The sequence below is a fragment of the Electrophorus electricus genome, chromosome 12, assembly GCF_013358815.1.
Source record: "Electrophorus electricus isolate fEleEle1 chromosome 12, fEleEle1.pri, whole genome shotgun sequence".
NCBI lineage: Eukaryota > Metazoa > Chordata > Actinopteri > Gymnotiformes > Gymnotidae > Electrophorus > Electrophorus electricus.
This window is the reverse complement of record NC_049546.1, coordinates 8,266,904-8,291,156: the sequence shown is the minus strand read 5'-3', so window position 1 is coordinate 8,291,156 and position 24,253 is coordinate 8,266,904. Positions and strand designations below refer to the sequence as shown.

The 24,253-nt window shown below is 39.9% G+C and overlaps 5 protein-coding genes across 7 annotated transcripts in view; 3 read left to right on the top strand and 2 right to left on the bottom strand.

Moving 5' to 3' along the window:
• Positions 1–1,426, top strand: part of magi2b (membrane associated guanylate kinase, WW and PDZ domain containing 2b) — a 66,992-nt gene extending 65,566 nt beyond the window's left edge. The window contains 2 exon segments of the mRNA XM_035532334.1: positions 844–932; positions 1,338–1,426. Of these exon segments, the coding sequence (XP_035388227.1) occupies positions 844–932; positions 1,338–1,394 (146 nt within the window). The 3' untranslated portion in view covers positions 1,395–1,426.
• Positions 1,427–5,237: 3,811 nt separating this feature from the next.
• Positions 5,238–6,183, top strand: si:ch211-127m7.2. The gene is made up of 3 exons (XM_035532402.1): positions 5,238–5,519; positions 5,598–5,670; positions 5,783–6,183. The coding sequence occupies exons 1-3, from the start codon at positions 5,395–5,397 to the stop codon at positions 6,056–6,058; spliced, it is 474 nt and encodes a 157-aa protein (XP_035388295.1). The 5' UTR covers positions 5,238–5,394; the 3' UTR covers positions 6,059–6,183.
• Positions 6,184–7,160: 977 nt separating this feature from the next.
• Positions 7,161–14,102, bottom strand: ergic2 (ERGIC and golgi 2). Of its 2 annotated transcripts, none has more exons than XM_027013922.2 (14): positions 13,936–14,102; positions 13,429–13,578; positions 13,214–13,322; positions 13,033–13,079; positions 12,716–12,783; positions 12,587–12,627; positions 12,189–12,290; positions 11,835–11,930; positions 11,423–11,478; positions 10,826–10,924; positions 8,545–8,642; positions 8,057–8,219; positions 7,868–7,947; positions 7,161–7,662 (listed from the first exon to the last, which is right to left on the bottom strand). In XM_027013922.2, the coding sequence occupies exons 2-14, from the start codon at positions 13,532–13,534 to the stop codon at positions 7,597–7,599; spliced, it is 1,131 nt and encodes a 376-aa protein (XP_026869723.2). In that variant the 5' UTR covers positions 13,535–13,578; positions 13,936–14,102; the 3' UTR covers positions 7,161–7,596. The 2 variants fall into 2 exon arrangements, with proteins under 2 accessions (XP_026869723.2, XP_026869724.2); XM_027013923.2 differs by having other exon boundaries at positions 13,429–13,569.
• Positions 14,103–14,853: 751 nt separating this feature from the next.
• Positions 14,854–16,824, bottom strand: kxd1 (KxDL motif containing 1). 2 transcript variants are annotated; one of them, XM_027013887.1, is made up of 5 exons: positions 16,619–16,824; positions 16,196–16,297; positions 15,933–16,085; positions 15,774–15,820; positions 14,854–15,656 (listed from the first exon to the last, which is right to left on the bottom strand). In XM_027013887.1, the coding sequence occupies exons 2-5, from the start codon at positions 16,288–16,290 to the stop codon at positions 15,400–15,402; spliced, it is 552 nt and encodes a 183-aa protein (XP_026869688.1). In that variant the 5' UTR covers positions 16,291–16,297; positions 16,619–16,824; the 3' UTR covers positions 14,854–15,399. The 2 variants fall into 2 exon arrangements, with proteins under 2 accessions (XP_026869688.1, XP_026869689.1); XM_027013888.2 differs by lacking the exon at positions 16,619–16,824 and having other exon boundaries at positions 16,196–16,608.
• Positions 16,825–17,083: 259 nt separating this feature from the next.
• Positions 17,084–23,979, top strand: edc3 (enhancer of mRNA decapping 3 homolog (S. cerevisiae)). Its single transcript, XM_027013938.2, has 7 exons — positions 17,084–17,200; positions 17,942–18,106; positions 18,323–18,624; positions 18,909–19,250; positions 19,429–19,582; positions 19,750–19,967; positions 20,077–23,979. Exons 2-7 carry the CDS (start codon positions 17,943–17,945, stop codon positions 20,409–20,411), a joined length of 1,515 nt encoding a protein of 504 aa, XP_026869739.2. The 5' UTR covers positions 17,084–17,200; position 17,942; the 3' UTR covers positions 20,412–23,979.
• The last annotated feature ends 274 nt before the right edge of the window (positions 23,980–24,253 follow it).

Genomic DNA, 24,253 nt, shown 5'->3' with positions numbered 1-24,253 from the left:
ACCACACCTTTCACTCAGTTCTCATATTTAACATAATGCCTAAGAGCATCATGGAAGAGTATTTGATTCTCTGGTGGATATTGAGTAGAGACTGTAATCAGTGTGTAACAACTAACTTCCTCAATGGAGATGCTATATAGAATGTCTGTAAAATTATTAGTAAAAAGGCTGATAACTATCATGCACTGCATATGGCAGAAGCTAGAAAGTGCTTATGTAATGGTCTTTGTGGTAGATTTTGGTCCTAAATAGAATCTACTGGCAGTATTCATCCTGCCAATATGACTGAGCATGTCTACAAGTTAGAAGTATCTACTGTGTCTGTCTCTGCTGTGAATGAGACATCCATTAGAATTTGATGATTATTATATAGCATTTCCTTTGCCTCACAGCCAAAACATCAGCAATAATCTTAATAAAGGCAAAATAAAAATAATGATGTCACACACATAAAGCAATATTTAAAGCCAGCTATTTGTTCGTTTTTGGCTACCTGTTTACATTGCCTCAAAGAACATGAAGCATGCCTGAGAGAGTGTGAGAGCACTCTCATCTCTGGCTCACAGCCAATCAGCTTCATCGCACACCTTCAAATTTGGGTCAGGAAATAAAAGCCTGCTGTGTGACGTTTCAGCCAGTCTTGGTCTGCTTTTAGCAGGTTCCAATGACAGTGAGGATGCAGGAAAAATCAGCATCATGCTGACCTGCCTAAAACCTGGCCACTAGAGATAAGACATTAGATCCCACCACTCTATTCTTGAACCCCTTGAACTAAGCTGATCTTTCCCTGTCCTTCTGCTATAATGCCAGTGATAGCCTAGATATTTACTCCCTATGTTGTAGGAATGGTACCTTCCAACCTTTCCATGTGCATGAAAAGCGACACTCTTGCCTCTCCCTATTTCTTCATAATGGGACACTCTAAAGACACGGTTTGTGGCAAACTGCATGTTTCTCTGTTTCAAATCTATTTTTCTATAGCAACATTCATGTCTGTTTCCTGTTTCCAAATGCTTTTAGCCACAGTTAAGCATCGCTTACTACTTACACCTACACATCGTCAAGGAAGGAATGTGTAATTATAGCACAGAGTCTTAGTTATCTGTACATCCATCACTCACATCTGTGTTTGCTTGTGTTTCTGTATGCTACATAGCTGTTATATTTTTCCTATAGGGATAGTTCTACCAAACAGTTATAAAATAACGGCTCTTCAGAAAAGCTGCTCATTCCAATTTGCTCACAAACACTGGCTTTGTTTGGTAGCCTGATCAACACTGTTCATTGAGCTTTGAGGTTATATAGGCCGTTGACTGCTGTGGTCTTTTTTCTGCTAGACGGTGCCACCCCCTGGAGTTCTGACCCTACAGCCTCCCCTTCCTTGCCGAAAGTAGTGCTGCCCCACTAGCTGGACTTACACCCTTCACCATTGCCCATCATCTCACCCAGCCCCACACCCTGGACCTGCTCTGCCACTGCATCCTTAACCCTGATCCCGCCCCCCCAAAGGTGCTCCCTGGAGGCCAACTTAGGTTGGTGCCACCAGCTTTGTGGAGCTGCACACAGAGAAGGGGTGGCAGGTCCATCCAGATGAGCTCTACTTGATAGTGGCAACTGACCCCAAAGGAAAGAATAGGGGAAGGCGAGGGGGAGTTGCATGAGAGCAGACAGTGTTTGACGTGACGTCCTGAGACGAACAATTGCAGCCTAATAGCAGTCACTGATTGCTTGATCCAGGTTTTTTTTAATGATTAAAATGTGGAAGGGCCACCAGGGCAGATTTAACACCAGCCCCAGTAGCCTGGCTTCCACAAATGCTCTTCAGTTTGATTCTGGATCCAGACCAGAGAATCTGTCCGTGAAGCCCAGACTGGACTGGTAAAGTCTGGTCTTCCTGCTCATTGGATCCTTGCTCATTCTGCTCCTCCCACCATCTGAGAGGGAACCAATCCCCTTCACTTGGTTTATCATGTAGAGGTTGTTTATTTTTTGTATTAATTTGAAATATTTCTATCACAGTTCCAGAGATACTTGGTGCAGCCAATGGAGAAAGGGAACAATTCAAATATTTATGTGTAGCATGAAAAGGGATTCCAAGGCCACCAAGTATTCATTATGAACTCTAATATGACATGAGTATTGTGTTTCATTTTTCTTTATTAATGTGAATCCACCATAGTGTGCACTAATGTGAAGGTAATCCTAAAAGGAGGCAAGCCGAAGCGTCACATCTCTTCTCTGTTGAGAATCCCTTGTATAGGAGAGGAAAACTGGATGAATAATGGAACGATAACGCTTTGCTTCTGAAGCATTACGCAGGAAGGGCAAAAGTGTGAAATAAAACACCATCATATAAAAGAAACATATCAGTCATTGAACCAATCCTGAAGACTTGTACCTCCAGCCATGTGTATGGTATCTCTAATGCCATGGAGCATGTGGTACTACATTAAATTGCTATGAGATGCAGTCCATTTATGAAGGCAGGATTTTGTAAACTCATTATTACCTTAGGCTACATAATGACTGGGGACTGTGCTGAGCCAAACCTGCTCAGCGCTCTTCTTGCAGGAGTCCTCAATGCCTCAGTGTGTCGTTCCGGCCTCGTTCTCCATGTACTGTTCTTCATGAACCACACCACTGTGGGGCTGGGGCCCCATCCCAATCCATACAAGCTGCCCTCACTCGCCTCCCTTCTCTCTAGGTCACTCACTACAAAGAGACCTCAGTAGATGGAAGTCAGTGTGGTTGAGCATATATCCAGACAGTGGGAAAGCATGGAGGAATCATTGTATTTGAACTGTGCTACCTGAGACTATGGGAGTCTTAGTAAACAGTCTTTGCTTACCTTCAGAAGAGGGGAGGAGAAGGTGTTTGCCTCTGAGTATTGGGGCAATAGCAGAGCCTTTATTGTGTGGATGGAGTGGGACCCAGTTGTATGGGGCAGAGTGCCTTACTGGCAGAAATTGGTGCAGTCTGAAATCCACTGTCCTGCGAGACAACTGGAAAGGTGGAGCATCCCTAAGTGGATCCTAGTTGGGATTGAAAAAGCTTAGAGTTTTTTCCAGCATTTCATTAAAACATGCAGCTGTAGAAGTTGTTGCTAATGTTAAGTCACTTTTCTCTACAATTTTCTGAGCCTACAGTGAATCTGCTTGTGAATACTGAGTTCAAACATTTAAAAAAAAACAAAAAACATTGCTCTTGGCAAGGATTCACCATAATTTGTTTAATAGACTGATGGCTGTGTTAAACAATGGACCAGGAATAGGCGCTAAAAGAAACAGTGAAGAGTTTTGGTCTTCTCACTCCTTACATGTTTCTGTTCATGGTTAAATAATTATATATATATATATATATATATATATATATATATATATATATATATATATATATATATATATATATATATATATATAATTTATATCATTCTGATTGTAACAACACTGTTATGTTCCAAAATTACACATACTAGGTACAACACCACTTAAATATTTACCACATCTGTTAATCTGTGAAGATAACCAGAGTGATGATAAATTATTCTGATAACCTAGAATGCATAGCCAAACCTCACTCCAGCTTCTGACACCTGACACATTGATTATCCTATAAAGAGATTATCATACATAGTATGCACCAAATCATGACATAATACAGAGTCTAGTTTTCTGAAAGCATAATAGTGTTAATCCTATCTTTAATATTAGAGATGGTGTGACAGTCTTCAGATGATCTTTGTGTTGCAACAGGAAAATACCACCAAATATTAATATATTCTCAATTATAAATAAGTGGGATTATGTAATGTCCATATTAATAGCATTCCCTACCAAAAATAAATTAATAAAACATCTCTTTATCATTATTGGAGATGCTGTTCCACTGTAACCTTTGGACAACAGGGACTCCCGGCTAGTTATATGACCCAGACACTTTAAGCCAGACTGTTCAGCAGTAGCACTTAGTTTAATTCCAGCTTTCCTACTTTGTCATATTGATATTTCAAACTGAGCATGACGTTTTTGAATGCTGGAAGAAGAACATATAATGTGTAACAGGGCTGTTGCTTGTTGATGGATCTTTCTTTTTTTGGGGGGGGGGGGGGGGGGACCTTGTGCCATGAAATGATTCTTTTAGAAGCAGTCATTCCCTGTCTCCTTTCCTGCTATTCACTTTGAAGGGACCTTAGTAGGTGGAACCTATTGCAGTTGAGAACACATCCAAATTGTGGAAAGCACTCCTTTGCCCTTGTGTGCAGGCCTGCAGCTCTCCAGCAAACGCTAACCACAGCCTGAAAACTGTGCCAACTGAATTCAGCACTGAAATACTCAGAATGTATTGAATAAAAATGCAAGTGTCAAACAGTATGGTAACCCAAACAGCTTTTATATGTGCACTACATACTGTCGAGTCACACATCAGTTTGAATGCACCAGATACCTAATTCTCAGAGGGGGAAAAGTATAAAAAAGATAAAGAATCAATAAAAATGCTCCCTGTTTATGAGGCCCTGATAGTTTTGTACCTGGCACATACCTTTCTATCAGCTGATTCACACGAGTGAATGCAGCAGGATGTATTTAATTGCTGTTTACATGGGGGCTGTAAGAAGTGAAAAGGAAGGTATCTACTGCACAGCTCTAGCTTTTACTGTTGAAGCTGTATCCTGCCTGCTGTTGGAAAACAAAAAAAATACAACAAAACAAAAAAACATTTTTATATTACTAAGGAAAATATTGAATCTGTGAAAGATGGCACATTCAAGGGGCCCATTTCAGATCGATATTACTGTGTAGTGTTAGACGTGTATTTACCTTGTACAGCTGTACTCCTATAAATATGGTTTAATGTATTATTGATAGTTTCAAAGACTTAAGTGATCAAATATTTTTATGAAATGCAACAGTGCGGATATATTAAATTTTGCTAAACTCTTGTTTACCTGTATGATATTCTGAAATACTGTCAAATAAACTCTTGACATGGTGTAAAGTATTCATTTTATAGTACTCATTATACAGTACACTTGTCCGTTTATCTGAGTGTGCGCGGTTGTTAACAGTACTGAAAGACAAAAAATAAAAATAAATTACGAGAATTGAGTTGTATTTTTGAGTTTATTTTAAGCGCAGAATAGCGTCACATTCTAAACTATATAGTCAAATCACAATGTTGATAATAGTTGCTGCTCCAGGCCACGCGATGGCGCGCATGTCTAGATATGGAGTCAGAAGGGGCGGGTCGTCAACATGTCAGCCGTCTGCAAGGCTTCGCTTTTGGAGAGGAACCAATACAAAGAAATGTGATTTGCACAAATGTGTTGTGATGTCTGCACTGAAGCCCTTGTGGCGTATTTAGTGGAACTCTAATCCAGATAAACACTGTTTTATTATGTCTGCACAACGACATCTCCCATCTTGGATGGATGGAACTGACCACCACCAGCCGATCAACAACACAATAAAGAAATCGGAAGGTGGCACGAACAAAGGTGCAAGGAAGAGCTGCCCCAGAAGGTAGACAACTCGCTTTAAAGCAAACGCTATAATCATATCAGAGACCGAAGCTTGCTAATCTAGTTTCCCCCCCTCTAGAATCGTGTACTGGATGAATGAACAAGAGCTCATGGAAACAGCCATCGGTATTTTAAAGAACGATAACGCAAAGGTAGGCTTGGCGAAGAAGAGAACCCTGGTTTCACTGAAACGTTTGTACTCCTTGCGGCTCACAACATATGCCACTTTTTAATTTTGCTCTGCTGTTTCTCTTTGTGTGACAGTTAGACGTAGCGTGTACAGTGAAGACCAAAGAAACGAGACGTCTGACTGATGCACAGGAGCGGACGTGCGTTTCAGACGTTGCCGAGCAGGAGACGATTCCGTACGGCGATACCTTAGTGAAGAACAGCTCGACTGCACGGTTACCCAGTACCCACGGTCCTGTTCAACCTCATTCAGGGTCCTGTAGGTCAGAGCCGGAATTTGAAGATAACCCACATGGAAGGAACTCTGATCTCGACGCTCTGCGGCTAGTGCGAGAGATCTTTTTCAAATGATTCAGTCAATTGTCAACCTGAAATCCTGAAGAGCACGGCAGTGTTCGGCGTTCACGCTTGTTTGATTGTTTGACAAAATAATTAAACCTGGAAAACACTCTAGTGTTCTTCTTAGCCAAAAAGTATGTTAGTGTGGTACTGGGTTTCATTGGTGAGAGACACCATAGGAGTGTTGCTGTGATGTGTTATAGGATAAGTTATGATGTACTTACTCACCTGTATTTTCTCAAGAGAGAGCATATACATCTTCAGTATTCGTCAAACACTATGATCCTGAGCTACTTGCATATTTATCAGAATATCAGTTCTGGGTGTAAACGTAGTATGTGTGCTGCCTATGAATGAACCTTGACCCCTTTGGTGTTATAAGCACACTGTTCTACCTGCTTTACCACATATCTTTCTGTAATTTTTCCTCAACATTAGTCCAATGTGATATACTACACAAACAAGATGAAAGACAGGAAAAACCAGAAGCAAGTTTGTATAAAAAGACTCACAGGAGCTTGAGAAGACACAAGCACAAATAACGTACCGAAATGAAAGATATTAGGCCATATGCCAGTGGGATATTAGGCCATATGCCAGTGGGAAGGTTATTTCCTTATGTCTTGCTGGCTTTCTTTACATGTCATGTAAGATATCCCTCCAAATTTTCCCCCCACACTGACAAACTGTAGCCACGATTATTACCAATGTGCTCCATTACACATCCGTTACTGACGCTATGTTCGAATAATGGTGTAAATACAGTACTTTGGCAGTCTAATAGAGTTAAAACAGGTCAGTTCACTAAAGGTAAAGGTTTTTTGCAGCTCATTTTGGTTGTACAAGCTTGTCACTCACTGAGACGAGAAAATTGTGTTGCATCATGGACATCAGGTTAAAGAAAGTGTCTGGCTGATAACCAGATGTCTGAATACAGTAGGATTCATATAATACTGCTGTGATTCATTGTGTCTGAGAGGTCTTCCTGATTAAGACATTCCTGATTATTTTTAAATTAGCCCAGTTATTTCCAGTCTTAATTGACTGCCCTAATCATGCAGGACTTGCAGACTTTTTGAAGGCTATAGCAAAAGTGAGTAAAAGTGGACCATGCTGTGTTAATGGACACTTTAAGACAAATATCTTTAAAACAAAACACATAGTGGCATTTAATCCCTCAGGTTACAGTCTGAACAGGAAGAGCTGCCTCTGTAACACAAACTATAACTACATTCTATGAATCACCATTACAACACTGTGGCAATGGAGTATAAAACAAACTGTTACTACATGATGACACCTTTCTCCTCGAAAAAATGTCTTGTTTAGGTGCACAGAAATTACAAACCATCTTTCTGGTTGTGAAAAGCAAATCAATACTTTGTTTACAGTCCAAGTTACGGTTACGTGCAGAGACGGCCCTTCTCAGTACCATGTTGGCAACAAGGTGGGTGAAGCAGCAGCTGGGTCGCGCTGCTGGACAACTGTCCCATGGCACGCCAGGGTCTCAGCAGAAGTAACCATCTCAGGAACAGAGGAGACGAGGACCGCTACTGCTCACCATTCTCGGAGAGCAGACACGTTTGGTCCTTCCCATGTTGATGAAGAGTACTCACCTAGCACAACAGAGGATTCCAGTTACACCTAGTCTTCGGGGGTTGAAATGTTTGAGCCTGTGCATTCACTGTGGCAATCTTGAAATACACACTCCACCTTTCCCGAGCTTTTTTCCTCATCACTAACTGTCACTGAGGGAAAAAAAAAAAAATGCTCTAGCTCAGGTTAGGTCAGTAAAACACTTGAGAAAAAAAAAAACCGTACCTCTTTGGGCTTGTACACTCCTAGTTTGAAACGACAGCAGACAACATCTACACAAAAGCCGACCAGGTTGTGCAGCATACCTGGAGCAAATGACAGAACGCTCTCACTCCGCTGCAAGTCAGCTCGTTTTTCTAGTGACCCTCATTCAACCAAGTACACCTCTGGAACCGGCATGGCCCTTTATTGTACCTGTGGTAGAGAAGATGCCCCCAACGATGCCACAGAGCCGCACGAGGAACTGCCAGAGCGGCATGTGCTGCTCTGTCACGCGAACCATGAGTGAGCTGAGGTCGTACTTCATGAAGATGCCCGAGACGCCATGGCTGCCTGTCGCATGGTTGATCACACGCTCCTGCAGACACAGTGCCAAGAGGAGACGTTTCAGCCCCACACTCATAACTAGCACTCTCTGCATCTTGAGTTTACAGCGCCCTGGCAGAATTGCCTGAAATTGTCCAAACAGCAGCCTGTTCATTCATAGGACTGGGGGCAAAGAGCAGATTGCTAAGACAGCAGGGGCAATGGAATGATTTGAAAACCTAACTGATGCTGGAAAAACCAAAACCTGATGTCTCTTGTTTCCTAAAGGAATTGTAAATGTTCCATTTTATTTACATTACAAATTGAGTATTTGTGTATAATTTGGCTCCATGTGTAATATTCATTCATTAACCTACCCGCTCTGTGACAGAATACTGATGCGTGTCTGCTGACACCTTATAGGTTTCCAGTTTGGTGGGTACAACAGTGATGAAGTACTGGAACATCTGGTTATCTAGGAGCAAGAAACCCACTGGTCAGATCACCACCACAACCTTTATTTATATAGCACCTTTTCTAAGATGAACGCTTTACAATCAAACTGAACTGTTTAAACTGAAAGTGTAAATTTGTAGCAAAACAAAACAAAAACAAACAAAAAAGACATTACATGCATAACACGTACATGAGGAGCACTGATGGTATAATGAAAGTAGCTCTTTACCAGCTGTAAATGTAAGAGTTACAACCCAAATAAACTTTGGAAGAATATTCCATAATTTAGAGCAACTACAGAGGTCAAATTAAACCATAGAACATGAAGCAGACCTAAATTTTGTGTTCTTAAGGTACAGGATGGGGCATATGGATGAAGATACTCATGCATAAGGCGCTACTCTGTGCAAAGCTTTATTAGGTCACAAAAAGAACCTCGTATTGGACATGGAAAGTAATAGTTAACCAGGGCGCACGCTGAAGGACACATTGGATCTGGTCAGTTTTAGAGCGGGTGAGGATCCTCATAGCAGTTTTTTGTAGATTCTGCAACTTATTGAGGGTTTTAAGAGGGACACCATAAGCTCTTACTAAACTTTAGTCAATATTGATGCCAAGGCATCAGCGCTTTGGGGCTGATTACGAGCAACTCAGATTTGCTAGCGTTCAATTTTAAAAAGAAAGTTTCTACTTATCCGTACGTCGTGAATAAAATCACATAGGGCAGATGGTGGTATAGTCTAAGCAGATTGTACTAAAAGAGTAGTAGATCATCAGATATGGCATCTCACTGCGCAAATATCAATAAGCATCAATATGCCAAGAACCCTAGAATCAGTTGCAGTGTTCACATGATCATTGGTAAAAGATACAACTAATAGCAGACTACTGGCAATAGCCAGAAATTGTTATTTTAAAAGAACTGGAAAAAAATAGAGCCAGGTATCAATCATAGTAGATAAGTAACCTGAAAGAATACATCACCCAAGTAAAACAAAACATTGGAAACAATTCATAAGTTCATACAAATGGACTTCAGATTGTTTGGAAATGGCCTCACAACCCTCCTAGACTAATGGAGAGTAACAACTGCTTCACTAAGATCTTTTCTAATTTCTTTCCTCCTTGGCATGTTGTTAACACACACCTGAAAGCTGCAGACCAGCCAAATACCAAAATGTCTGCTTTTATAGAGGTTCTCACACTTGCTGCCGATCGCTTAATCAAGGACATTTTATTAGCAGCACCTGGCAGCTATTTACCATCTTAATTCCTACGGAAGCAGTAAGGATATACTTAATGTTTCACAGTCTGCTTCTGCATTTTAGCCTAGTTTTTGTTAAACAAATAATGACACGGTGCAATTTGACGTGTTGTTCACCTGAAGTGGTATGTGCCTAATTTTAAGGACCAAATGATATTTTATTATGGTCCAATACGTAAAACCACATAATTCAAACAGGGTGTACTTTGTTTTTCACATGACTACAATGTCTTGCTCAACTGTCAACTAAAGAGTGTTCTGTTTGTTGGGTTTCTTTATTAATAAAAAAAATAACACTGATAGATGGCACTTCCTGCATGTTTGATGAATGAGCCTTGATTTGTCTCGGTCTGTGTTTAGAGTGGAGTTGGAGGTGTGGGGGCTCTGGGGGATATTGTAAACGCGTGATAACTGTTGTACAAATGATCTGAAGGTTGTGTAACTGAACAAATAATTAATTAATTTCAGTTGAAATATAAAGTAGTTCCCAAGTGTGGGCAGGGTGGTGCTAGTGGCCATTATATGCATGATTGCCCAGGATTATTAAAACAAAATAAAAATAAGATCATTGGTAACTCTTACAAGTGTGGGCTCTGTAATACGCAAGATGCAAAACCAGGCTGAAAAGGATCATATAAATTATTGGCTTGCATGTGAGACTGTCTTTTTCACTAGCTTAGCTATAAATGGAGACCAGACCTGGCCTTTCCACTACATGGGTAATAGCAGTTTAAAAAACAACAAAACACACACACACACAATGTAAGGATGATGGGGGAAAGATTAAGTTTACAGAACAGATATAGTATCAAATACTAAAATTACCAAGACAAGTGCTGTCATGTGTGTAAGTGTGATGTACTGACATGTTCAAGATCATACCACTGTATGTACTATAAAACCTGTTTGACAGGTCTCAGCCTTTGCACCGTACTTACGGTCAGTGCACACTTTTTCAGTGCCATCGAGTGGGTTCAGAATGCCTGGTACTTCCTCCCCAAATGATAGGTGGTCTATTCGATGAGAGAAGTTGTATGCTATGGATAGGTAGGAAAAACAATTTATAAGTCTTCAACGTTAAAAACACAAACACACACACACACACACACCATATTACATAAAAACTAGAAAGGCAAGGTTTATTCCTGTCTGCACTGGAAAGTCCTAACCTCACATGACCAATATTTTGCATGTCAAATATGTAATGGAAATGAACGACATTGATCTTTTATGAGTCTGTTTTATCTTTAGACTTGCTCTTCCTTTTCCTCCAACAAAAATAGCTCAGCAGCAAAATTAAAACTGATACAAAAAACAAAACAAAACAAAAAAAACAAACAGCAGCACAACATCAGTGCTGGATCGCCAATACACCTGGCTTCCCTGTGACAAACACAGCATCTGTGCTGGATCGCCAGTACACCTGGCTTCCCTGTGACAAACAAAGCGTCTGTGCTGGATCGCCAGTACACCTGGCTTCCCTGTGACAAACACAGCGTCTGTGCTGGATCACTCGTATGGAGGGTCAAACTTACTTTCGTGGCTAACCAGGGCAGCAAGGTGAGCATGGCCTCTAGGGTGTGGAATGGCCCTGCAGTAAAGAACAGCACAGTACAGTACATTCTGTGTAAAGTACTACATACAGTAAAGCAGGCTACTCTGCTATGCATGCTATACAGCAATGCGGAGCAGCATTTCAGGAATCTGCTTAGCATCACTATTTTTATTTCTGCCTCCAAAAAACTGTTTGCATAAATTCAAAGTGCCCCTCTAACTTAAGACAAGGACTCAGCAAAGGTGGAGGACTGGACACGAGCCCCCCGTTATCAGTTTGATTTGCAATGATAATGTGCCAAGAAAATGCCATGTAAGGACGCGTAATAAATATGCATCACAAAAGTGCAGGAGGCTTAAATAATCCATTTCTGTGGGGGAAACATTGCATACTTGCCGACGGTGATATGGAAATTTCCCGCCACTTTATTGACATAGAGGTGTCCGTGTATCCTGCATGCGTTTAACGGCTGATCGTGGCCTTCCTCTCTGAGTAGAGAAAAATGCTGTAACACCACTAACCGAGAATGCCACATGACTCCGGTATCAGAGTAAAGGCTTCAGAAATGGTTTCACCCATTACAGACTTGATTATTTGTTTCTGGATCACCTTCAGTTTTGACTTCTTCTGGGCCCAAATGGACTAAGAGTGATCTCACTTAAACAACAGAATTCCGGACTATGTTAAAGTTAGGATATGAAATCAGGGTGTGTGGACTTTTTTTTGGGGAGGGTGTTGGGACTGACCTTGGTGGCAGGGCAGTAGGGCCCCCTCTCAACACACTCTTGTAGAGAACATCCTGGAGTGAATGCTCCTCCCTTAGCTGGTTCTGGACCACTAGAAGGTTCCTGGTGAAAAGCCCAAGGAGGAAGGAGGAGTTAGTCACTACTTAGTTATATTTGTTCCAGTGCACTGAAAATTAAAGAGCTTTGCTGCTGAAGCGCAGTAGTGAGGAACCACGCAAGTCTGGCTTTCCACATGATGAGCAAAGTTCTACAATGCTATGGGAAAAACAGACTGAAGTCAACAGAAAACACTTTAGTATTGAAATATGAAGCCATCCAACACACACACACACACACACACACACACACACACAAGAATCAAGATCCATTATTGCAGCAAGACAGTGTGATTGGTTTACCTATGCCATTGCCTCTGTTGAGGGGACAGCTCAAATACAACCTACAAGAGACCCATAAAAACTATTATATATCCTGATATGGACATAACATGTACACAGGCAAAATCTTTACTAGTGATGCCTTCTCACTGGTTCATACTGCAGGCCTTCTGATGCTACCATTGTCTCAGCCAGGTCCAAAACATCTGCACCTACAACTAGATGGTTCACAACAATTTCACAAGACAATTTGACACAATGGTTGAGACAGTTTATTAGAAAAAGCAAGCTAATTAAATGACATGAGTGATGTTTTAAGATCTGGGGGTAATGGTCACATTCAGACTTAACCTTAAATTGTCAATGTATCACTCAAAATCATTTGCTAGCCATAGCAAATCTTAATGATGGTCTGCAAAGTAAACCCCAAAAAGGGTCAGTGAAATACTAAGAATAAAATAACTTACACTGGCATCTCATGGCGACTGTAATATCTATATTAATTCTTAATTTACTGCAAAGAAAAGAAAACAAATGTGAAACTTCAGAATATCTTTTTTTTTCCCCTCTTAAATCCGATTTTTTGTAATCGGACTGAATCAGAATGTTTGCATATTACACATATTTATAAACTTCTAAAAACCTTACCTAGAAAAATCCTTATCCACTTCATATTCGTATTTCATCCATGTGTCCCGATACACAAAAAATTCAAAGAAGGCCAGGAGTGCCATGGCCGTAAAGGCGACCAAAGACACTGTTACCAGAAAAAGAAGACACTGGCGTCACTTTCATCTACAGTAACATCAGTGACAAAACCTGGATATTAGATAACCTAATCTTAGGAAATGAAAGATACTCACCGGTTCCCCCACTGGCAGACGTCTCAACATAACTCTCAGGAACCTTCGGGAAGGCATCCATTTCCTTCACAAAATTCAGGGCTTTCTTTTGAGAAAATCTCCGCATGTTCGGAGAGATCGACTACCAGTTCCCTCATGAACCTGTAATGACTCGAAATCACATGCCAGAGAATAAACTTAGCAGTCAATTAAGATGGCTAGGTTAGCTAACCTACCTGTAAACGAGCTGGCTAAATAGCATTATAACGTCCACTATGTAGACTAGCTCGTTAGCGAGCTTGCTAATGCGAACTATGTAAGACTATAATTTTATGTTTGAAAGAGATCGCCAATTTAAGGGTTAGTCTGAGGAGAGCAAACAATGCGTCGCTTGCTACCATCAATATCATATTCTAGCTGTGCGTTACACAAGATGCTAGCCCTATCAATTGGCAGTAGCTAGCTATTACAACTGCAATTTCGCACACTGAAGCTAGCTATGTTACAACTAGCTACATGGTTACCTACCTTTAAATGTTCTATTTTATACACTCATAATTGATTTACTAGTGTAAACCCAAACAGAACATTATCTTAAATCTGGTTAGTAATTATTAAACGCTGTAAAAATAAAGATTATTTAATCGGATGAAAACGCAGGCTGACTTTGAATTGTGACGATTCCTTACTGATGCATTATGGATGCTGTAGTACTCTTTTGTCAATACTTACACCAATGTGTTTATACCGCCCCACTGTGGACTATATTCTGCATCTATTTGACTATCTACCTACCACGAGAATCCTGAAATAATGCAACATATCCTACACTGACAGTACATTAGCTCATGTACGCTAAAGAATTACTAAAATATCCGGTAGCGTATTAAAGGCAATGGGATAACAATAGGCAAGGGGAGAGAGGTGAGGAAGTTTACTGAACAGAAAAGATGAACTGACCTGAAAGAGAATAAGAGACGTGATCACTGACATGCATATGTGTGTGTATGTGTGTGTGTGTGTGAAGTTGTCATTGACGATATGATGATATCATTAATCTAATACAATCTTGTGTCATCCTTTGTGCCCTTAATGGTGTCAACATTCAAATATACTATTACATTACATAATGACAATACATATGATTATCACACAAATTAGATACATTTCAAAAGAGCAATGAAATTGACCCAGACTGCAATAGTTATGAAACAAACACAACTTTAATATCAGTTTGGTTTTGTCTAAGGAGGTATATTATGATGTATGTACTTCTGTAATTCACTTCTAGAACCCTGCCCTATTTATTTATTCTGATTTAAATTACCTTAAACTGAACTTTGCCTGATTTGACAAAGGCCTCATAATACTATATATAATTATATAAGTGATCATGCCATTTACACTTTAAACTCTCAAAAGCATTTATGCCTTTAGTACAGTGAATTTGGCATAGGTAGTTTTATTTTGCAAAAATTGAGCATATTAACAGAATCCAGTGAGTCCTATGATAAAATTCTTGGTAGCAATCACATTTGTTTATCACACTTAGTAGTAAAAGCTAAGTAAACAGCCAATAAAAATCAAATAGTCCAGTTTTAATAGCTGACATCTTAAGAAATTAAATTACACAGTATGTCCAATATCTTTTGAGAAGCAATAATTAAAATGTGAGCTAGATGTTAAAATAATCTATTTATATATCAAGGAGCAAGGCATACTACTTTGAAGGCAAAAACACAAGAAACTCTCATTCTGTAATGTTAAAACACATAAATATAACAGTATTGCCCACTTGGGAAAATATGAAAAATAAAAGTTTAGAAAGATGACTCATTTACTTCAAATCCTTAATATTTTAGATAACTGAGACATCTGGCAAACATCTGGTGTAGCATTTCCAACTCTTATAGCCCATTTCTCTCTCTCTGGCTCTTAACCATGAGGCACTAAGCCAAATTACAAATTCTTCACAGCAACTCCAAAAAGATTCTAGATCTCAGCTGAATCTGGACCCTCATCCAGCAGTACTGCCTTCTCAGGGCTGTTTGAGGTAGGCGTGTCAGGATTTTCCTGTGAGAGCTCTTCAGAGCATCGGCTAATGGTTGGTGAAATAACGTCAGGGCTTGTGTCACATGACTCAGTGCTCTGCTCAGATGTAGCTGTTGTAGGAGTTGTAGTAGCCATGCTAGGTGGTATGGGGTCAAACTCATCATCGTCATCCTCTAAACTGGGACATTCATGAATGTCTGTTAAAAAAATAATAAAACAAAGAGGGACTGAGCAAAAGCGATTAATGCTATGGAATAACAAACATGGGAAGCATTATAGTTGATTATGATTAGAATAGTTAAGGCACAACTCACTACTGAAAGCAGCAGGATACTGCTTAGCGATTTTGCCTTTCAGTGTCCTGGATAAAGATACAAGAAGCTATATTTAATTTTTTATATTCTCAAAAGATTATCCAACATATCACCATTATATGTCAAGCAAAAGGATTACAACTTATAATGACACATCACCTTATTCGACGGAAAATGCTGTCCAAGTCCTTCTTCATTTCAATTAAAGTGCGAGTATGGAGAACAAAGTGATCATTCATTTGTTGTAGTCGCACACTGGACAAGCTATTAAAGTTAATAAGCATCTCGTTGGTCTTCTCAAAGCGGTCCAGCCTTACGAGGGAGTTACAAATTTAATTGTAATCAAACAGCAGAAGATCTATATTTATGTTGTCTGATAAAATTGTTGATCGTGTGACTGACTAAGACTTACGAGAACCTACATGTGTCTCTGGGCTTGAATGATCGCGTTTACATCTTCAGAGTTGACCATGCTCAGCATTCTGTTACAGAAAATTCCAGAGGCGGTCTGATCCATATTGTACCTTTAAACGAAATGTTAGGACTTTCATTAGCTAACACGACTGTGCCAAAACGCGTAACTTAATATTCATTAACATAAGGACAGGACTAGAAACAAAAACAGATACGCGAAAAACGATGCTGGCCAACTGATCACACAGATTCTATAGGTCACACTAGATCATATAGCTGTCTTAACTAGCTGTATAGTTATCTGGGTTGTTTAAACTGTAACTAGCTAGCTACATTTGACAGACGAGTTTGAACTAAATGAACGCTAGCTAGCTAGCTTATCTAGCTAGCTTTATGTCACTGGCTAGCTAGCAAAAAAAGACTGCCATTACCTTTCTGGTTTCCTATCTAATCCTAACGCGACCTTCAATTAGAAAATGTTAAATATAAGTAACGTTTATGATATATAGAACATGCAACTGTAAAGAAATGCAACCGTTCTATAAAACCTTTAGTTAGCGAACGAGCTAGCTACATTTCTAAGATAGCTAGCTAGCTACTGGACCAGGGAGTTGAAAGCAGACATGTTTGTTGTTGTATCAAGTTGTCATGTGACCAAAATTTCATTACCGGAGGCTTATGCGGGCCTTGTAAAAATAATTATCAAACATTAGACAGTATATGCCTACATTTCCTTTTGAATATTTTATATTTTTAATGGAAAATTACAATTTCTATGTGACTATATATTTTTTTGTTTTTGTTTTTTTACTTTGCGACGCCTTTTCTCCTTAACTGCAGGTGGCAGTAGTTAGCGCACTTATCGGAGGATACTTCTAGCCGTCGAGAAAGAAGTTCATGAAGTGGAGAAGTCGTGCAACGCGAATTCATCAGAATATTAGCTAGCTAGCTAGTCTAATAATTCATATTCTAGACTTGCATCTATTTATAAGAGCAACACTGGTTTACTACAGGTAGGTGTCTGAATTTACAAATCCATTAAAACCGGCAAAAATTAGAAGGACTCGCTAGATTCCTAGTTACTAATAGTTAGCTAGCTAGCTTTCCTATCTAGCATTAGCTAGCTTCCTAACTAGCTAGCCGCCGTCAAACTTAGCACGTTATTTGCTCTAACAAGTTGTCTCGCATTAGCTGCGATCATTACGAAGTAGATACGACTTAAAATAGTTGGATTATCATGACTTCTGTCGCCGTGTAGCTGGTTTATACATGTTGGCATGTCCAGTCAAGTTTAACCTCCTGTTTCGCAAAGTGTATCGTAAACCTCAAACTGTGCCAGGTTGAGCTAACATTTGCTAGCATCTGGACATAGCTTGTCGGTCAGGCCTTAGTTTTGGTGTGGAAAACAACCGGGCAGTGACCTCTTGTAAATAAAATGTTGTAGCATTTAATCATTAGTTAGCTAGATGTTTTGATGCTAGTTCTAACTGTCGGTATTTAGTTATTAACATCTAACAAAAATAAACATGAAGACTGTGTTGACATTTGAGTTTGCTGGCTGATATAATACCTTTTTCACGTCTCTTGTCTATGGCAAGAGTGCAAACCAGTGGAGGCATTTGTCAGTAAACTGCTCCGTTTTCAGATTTTTAGGATATCCTAAAAAACGCATGGAAGTGGCAGAAGCCTTGGTCTTGTCTTCATTACCCATTAATTTGTTTCTTTTTTTATTTGTAATGGTAATTATTTGACAGAATGGCAGCAGACTGGCTGGGCAGTCTTGTTTCAATTAACTGCGGGACAACCTTAGGGGTGTACCAAGGAGAGGTGTCCTCGGTTGATCAGTCCAGCCAAACTATCTCCCTCAGACAGCCATTTCACAATGGTGTCAAGTGTCCAGTACCTGAGGTCACTTTTAGGTTGGTATTTATTTTCATTTTCAAACCAAATCTGTAAAGCTTTATAAAATTAGGACTGTAAAGTAGGTTTACTGTCTTTTTTCAGTACATTGTAATTTTGGCATTGTGAAATGCAAAATTGGATCAAATTTTGAGTATTAAAGTCATGACATAATAATAGTTTTTAGTTTAAATGTGTCCCATTCTGGTGAAAATTCTTCCCCGATGTGTTCACAGCGCTATGGACATCAAAGAGCTCAAAATCCTGGAAATTCGTAGCATCTCCAATGGAGTGACAAAGCGGAGTGTTCCTGAGCTGAGCTCCTGCTCAACTGGCTTTAGTGGACGCAAAGACAAAGGTGGGGGCTGTGGGGCTGCTGCTCAGGTCAACAGTGCTCCTCTGTGCGTGCCTGGTAAAACAGAGGCCAGGCCCCAGGAAGGGGGCGTGTCTCCTTCACAAAACTATTCCAAGAGCTACGGAGAGCGCCATGCCGATATTGCCGGCCAGAGTAAAGGCTTCCGCCGTCGACACAACTCCTGTGAGTATATGTAGGAGCACTAACATGCAAGGAAGTCATTTTTGCAGTGAATTCCTTTTAATTTTGTTAATTTCTTCTGAGAGAAATGCAGCTTGTTTTGTTTATTCTTTCATTTGTTCATTCATTATGTTCTTGCTGCTATGGTGCCACCAGTCTACATAAAACACTTTTTAATAACTGAATGCATTACATTTTATGGTTGTACATATCAAACTTTTATGAGAGTACATGACTTTTTTTAAGGGATCATTACTGAAACAGCAAAATGTCTGTTTTTCTTTCAGGGTCTTCTAGCAGTAGAGGTGCAAATCAGGTCACTCCAAAGAAGAATGGGTCAAAGAATGGTCAAATGAAGAATAAGGATGATGAATGTTTTGGAGATGGCATGGATGATGTTCTAGATGAGGATTTTGACTTTGAGGGGAACTTGGCTCTCTTCGATAAAGCAGCCGTCTTCTCAGAGATTGACTCGTCAGATCGCAGAGGCAACGGCGCACGGTCCCGGGGTACTCCTGCAGAGCAGACACAGTCACGTTACCGTCATGACGAGAACATCCTAGAAGCAAAGCCTGTTGTCTACAGACAGATTACTGTGCCTCAGCCTGGGGCAAAAGAGTATAGCACTGGTGAGAGTCACAAATCTGTTTTCTTTCTGCTTCTGATGAAAATCAATAGGAAGCCTTAGCTTTTCTTGGGAAAACTATAGTAATAGTTATAAGTATATTCCAAGTTTTATAGTTTATATGCCTTTAGAGTTGTAAAGTGATGCTACAGTCATTCACTGGTCTCTGTTTCTCCTCATAGACTCAGGGCTGGTGGTCCCCAGTATCTCATATGAGTTGCACAAGCGCCTGCTGACCATGGCAGAGAGCTACGGTCTCTCTCTGGACCGCAGGCTGGAGATGACTGGTGTGTGTGCTAGTCAGATGGCCCTCACACTGCTTGGAGGACCAAACAGGTGAGTGTGTATGACAAGAACTGTTTTTAAAAAAGATGTACAAGATGCCGAGGCTTATAATGGTTTTTGTTTTTTTGTTTGTTTGTTTGTTTAATTTTCCTGAAAATGGCAGAAAGCCCTAGGCACTGTATATGTATGACTTTCTCCATCTCTTTTCCCTTCCCCAGGCTCACCCCTAAGAACGTGCACCAGAGACCCACCGTGGCACTGCTCTGTGGGCCTCACGTTCAGGGAGCTCAGGGAATTAGCTGCGGCCGTCACCTTGCCAACCACGAGGTAGAGGTCATCCTGTTCCTCCCCAACTTTGTCAAGATGCTGGAAGCCATCACGAGTGAACTGACGCTGTTCAGCAAGACAGGTGGCAAACAAGTTTCCAGCGTTAAAGGTGCTTATGAAATGGATGTGTTATTTGCAGCTGTACAGTATCACATCACACTTTTTTTTTTTGCGCATTGTCACTAATGAGCTGCTATGTTTTGCATACCCTTTCTCAGACTTGCCAGATACTCCAGTGGATCTGGTCATAAACTGCCTCGACTCGCACGAGAACACTTTCTTGCGGGACCAACCATGGTACCGGGCTGCCACTGATTGGGCCAACCAGAACAGGGCCCCTGTGCTGAGCATAGATCCTCCAGTGAATGGGCAGGAGCAGGCCGTAGAGGCCAAGTGGTCCCTGTCTCTGGGCCTCCCTCTCGCCCTGCCCGAAAGAGCAGGCCGTGTCTACCTGTGTGACATCGGCCTGCCCCGCCACGTGTTCCAGGAGGTGGGCATCAAGTACCGCTCCCCCTTTGGCTGCAAGTTTGTGATCCCACTGCACTCGGCATGATCGACCCACAGCCCTTCACCCCGTTTCGTCAGGGTACGGCAGTCAGTGAGCCAGAACTTGCCTTAAATTCCAGGGAATTCAGAGGTCAGTTTGAGCACTGCAACGAATGCACTCCTTCATGGTGGTACCAATGCCAGCATTTTATTTCTGTTCATTTCTTTGAGGCTCTATAACAGTTCAGGAACGTGGCACGTTTTTGGGGCTCCGTTACTAGGCAAGAGGAGCGGAGGGAAGCGGCCTGTGTCGAGGTACCCTGCCACCAGCCTTCTCTGTGTTTACTGACAAACCAGCACCGAGTCTCTGACACTTCCAGCTTCTTATTTCCAATGGAAGTGTTTTAGGTGATTCTTCATGGTTTTTCCAGACTAAAGATATGGTTAGATCTACAAGGCTCAGGTGTGTTTGCACAGAGCCACAATATTTCATCCTTTTCAGAGCTGTGTCAAAAATCACACTGAAACCAACCTGAAACAACATTGCTTGGGATTCGTTTTGTATGTGATTTAGATCAGTCTAATTTTCTCAGATTCTTAGTTTATTTTTGTCGTCTTTTGTAGTTTCATGAACTAATTTGGATTCCAATTTGGTTCTTTGTGTGAAAAGGTGAATATCTGTAGCAGGCGGGGGACTTAGTTCTTTTTTAATTTTTTTTATTTTTTCTGTTTTTCCTTTCTTTTTGAAGTTGGTGCCAAATGTGACAGAAATTGGCATTCAATTACTAAAGTGGAGCTTGGGGGGGATGTATGTGTGCATGTGGCAACTGAAGCCTTCTTTGGCTTTCTTTTTGACCAGATACAGTGAGATCCAGAGAGGAGTTTCTTTTGCTTAATGCCATTAGAGCTTTTGCAATACCATACTGCCTAGTTTTATTTGTTTGTACTAAGTGATTGGATAATTCATATGCATGAGTTCCTTTTCAACACAGTTGACTTGCACCAAAATATATTGTTTAAAGAGTTTATTAATTTGTGGACTCCCGAATTGTGGAGGAGTTTGTGTATGTCTGCCTGTGTCGGATATGGTGAGGTATTATGTGGCATTGGGTCATTTTGTTTTACAACTGGTAGGCCTATGTACACACAACCTTGATGTAACCATACACACTTCTACAGGGGGAGGTTCTAACTCAATTGGTATTCGGATGATAGCTTCTTATCATACCATTCAAGCTGTTTCTAATTGAAAAATTAATACTTTCAATTTTAGTTTAAACTGATTTCTCTTGTGTACAATATTTCTATTCTAAAAGTTAAGGAAAATAATTATGAAGTTGTATCAGATCAACTTCATAATTAAGGTATATACATTAACTACTTGTTGCAAAACAAAACAACAAACTCATGCTTTGACTATTTTAAGGGAACCACGACTTAGTTATTGCATTTAAATTAAATAAAATTTACATGTTAGTTTATAATTTCACACACCCTCCCCTGCTTCCTACCCATTTGTGTGACTATCTGAAGAATGCACTTGGACGTATTGGTGTCATGCACTGCAATGCAAGGTCAGTTAAGAAATTTGTAGATCCACCAAATGTTAAATTAAATGTGCACAGGCTTAGTTTATGTCCTCTCTCCACCCTACAGAACACACTTTAGGAAAGAGTGATTTGTGTGTATTCAAGAAAACTTTCCCGACCACGTGGTAATGAAGTACGCTTTAAAGGAAACATAATCGGACCATTTAAAATGTTACCCCCTCCCTGCTCCATTGTCACTTATGTTAAATTGAAAAAATATTTTGTGCATGTTTGTAAACATTCTTCCTGGCAAGAAAAGGGCATATGAAGCGCATTTCTACATAGTGCTTCTTTGTTGGAGGATATTTTCAATATTTAAAAAAAAAAATCTTTTTTTTTTCTTGTGTACTGAATATTTCTTGATATTGCAGTTTATATTGCATTAATTAGTGGAACAAACGTTTAAAGGATTTTGAATAAGAATTTTGTCTCAGTTATTTTATTATTATTTTTTTTTTTTTTTTTTTTTGGGACTATCAAATGAAGGTCAGTTAGATCATTCTGTCCTCTCACATGTCAGTAGGTGAGCACAAGAATGAGTATGTATGTTAAAAATGATACTGACATTGTGAGGCAAGTGGGGGGAAAAAGTGCCAAATGCACTTCCTGGTCTTGTCTAGTTAGTCTGGACATTATGTGATGACTGCAGTAGTAAAATGATGAATAAGCAACTTTCTTTTGCTGAAGGGTAATGCATCAGCTACTAATGTTGCAGTAAACCAGGTGGAGACATTTAAATCATAACTTTAGAGATCACAAATATTGTTGGAATTAGTTTGTCAGCTGTTAATGAAATTTCAGCCTTCTAATTCCAAACAGAAGCCAACAAGTATTTAAGTGTTCTGTTATTCTTTGTAGATCTTACCTTGGCTTTTCACAAATATTAAGTGTAGAATGAACCTATGCAGTAATGAGGCACAGTGTAATGACTACTTGTTTGACAGCTAATATGCATCCGAAGTCAGTTGGCTGTAGTATAGTCTGGTAAGAATTTGGACTGTTGGTCATGTCTAGGTTTAGGTTTCTGCTTATATTGGCATGAAATTTCATATCTGCAATCCTGCCCATAACACATTGTTTTATTTGGAAAAATACATTTGAATTGAATCTAATTTTCCAACAGAATACCAGTAGTTATTTGTTCATTATCCAGTCAGAAACCTAGCAAGATCTGTACTTTATGAACCTAAAGCTGGAATGGCTTATTTCAGGGAATGCAGAATTTATTGCAGAGATCTTTAAAGAAAATGTGTAAAAATACACTTTTGTTAACCGAACATGAATTTTAACTTGTTTTGCTTTTCAAAGAGGAGTGTTACTACATGACTTATGAAACCAGACCAAGAGCCAACTCTAAGCTGCTTTTCTTTTCTGCCATCTGGCTTTGGAGGACCGCTTTAATTTGTATAGTGTGTATCTTTTTGTCTTTGTTTCTCTTTTTTTTTTTTTTTTTTTTTTTTTTTTCTCCTGTCTTTTTATGTCGGTCATAGTGGTCATGTGCTGTTATCTGAATGTGTTTCAGACTGAATTCAGAATTTATTTTCTCAAGTAGTGAATTTTTTTATTTATTTTTTTTCCTTTCCCATACTTGGTGAGTAGCATCAGCAAAGACAGTACGTGTCAGTCCCTGGCCAGCACAAGCCAGTGTTTGCATTATTTGCAGTAATATTCACTGTTGAAATTTAGGGCTACTTTTTAAACAAAACAAAAAACATGCTTTTGTTTTTGTTCTGGTGGTATTTCCTTTTTTTTCTGCTACTTTCTCTGTCTAACAAAAGCATGAAACAAAAAGTCACAATATTTCACTATTTGTCTAATGATCCATTGTTTGGAATACCTCTATAAATTTAGGCAAGGTGTGACTCGGGACTGGTATGTGACTTAATGTAACTTGTGAAAGAGGTTTATTTCCGATCAGTTTATCTTGTAAGTCATCGCGATTGGAGAGTTATTTGGCTGTCAATACGCCAGTGTTTATACTGACAAATAGTTTTAAGGCATTATGTTAAAATCGAGATGAACAAATAAAAAGAACGATTGACCGTGTCCACAGTTTTTCTTTTCACATCACATCGTTCGGCTAACAGCGCACCTATTGCAGCCTAGGGTAGGGGTCCTGCTTTATAAATCTATTTATTTAAGGTGATAAAGACTTCCTTTTATAATAATAAACAGTCTAAAATATGAATAGTGTGAAAAGCATAAATTTAATCCACAAACCGTTGCACTTTTCAGTCTGAGCAGAGGTTGTCGCCCCAGTAACATTTCATTTAGAGAGCACACGAGACGCGCCTGTTGTGACCGCGCATGCGCTCGGGCA

Bases quoted from the DNA above. Each gene is read 5' to 3' on its own strand.
- kxd1 (XM_027013887.1), bottom strand. From the start codon at position 16,290: ATGGATCAGACCGCCTCTGGAATTTTCTGTAACAGAATGCTGAGCATG. The intron at 15,821-15,932 runs GTGATGTGTCAT...ATCTTTATCCAG, and splicing joins AGCATTTTCCGTCGAATAAG to GACACTGAAAGGCAAAATCG. The intron at 15,657-15,773 runs GTGAGTTGTGCC...TTTTTTTAACAG, and splicing joins GTATCCTGCTGCTTTCAGTA to ACATTCATGAATGTCCCAGT.
- si:ch211-127m7.2 (XM_035532402.1), top strand. From the start codon at position 5,395: ATGTCTGCACAACGACATCTCCCATCTTGGATGGATGGAACTGACCAC. The intron at 5,520-5,597 runs GTAGACAACTCG...CCCCCCCTCTAG, and splicing joins AGGAAGAGCTGCCCCAGAAG to AATCGTGTACTGGATGAATG. The intron at 5,671-5,782 runs GTAGGCTTGGCG...TTTGTGTGACAG, and splicing joins TAAAGAACGATAACGCAAAG to TTAGACGTAGCGTGTACAGT.
- ergic2 (XM_027013922.2), bottom strand. From the start codon at position 13,534: ATGCGGAGATTTTCTCAAAAGAAAGCCCTGAATTTTGTGAAGGAAATG. The intron at 12,628-12,715 runs GTGAGAAGGCAT...GGTCTCTTGTAG, and splicing joins AAGGCCTGCAGTATGAACCA to GTTGTATTTGAGCTGTCCCC. The intron at 11,931-12,188 runs GTCAGTCCCAAC...TTCTCTACTCAG, and splicing joins CCTACTGCCCTGCCACCAAG to AGAGGAAGGCCACGATCAGC.
- edc3 (XM_027013938.2), top strand. From the start codon at position 17,943: ATGGCAGCAGACTGGCTGGGCAGTCTTGTTTCAATTAACTGCGGGACA. The intron at 18,107-18,322 runs GTTGGTATTTAT...ATGTGTTCACAG, and splicing joins GTACCTGAGGTCACTTTTAG to CGCTATGGACATCAAAGAGC. The intron at 19,583-19,749 runs GTGAGTGTGTAT...TCCCTTCCCCAG, and splicing joins CTGCTTGGAGGACCAAACAG to GCTCACCCCTAAGAACGTGC.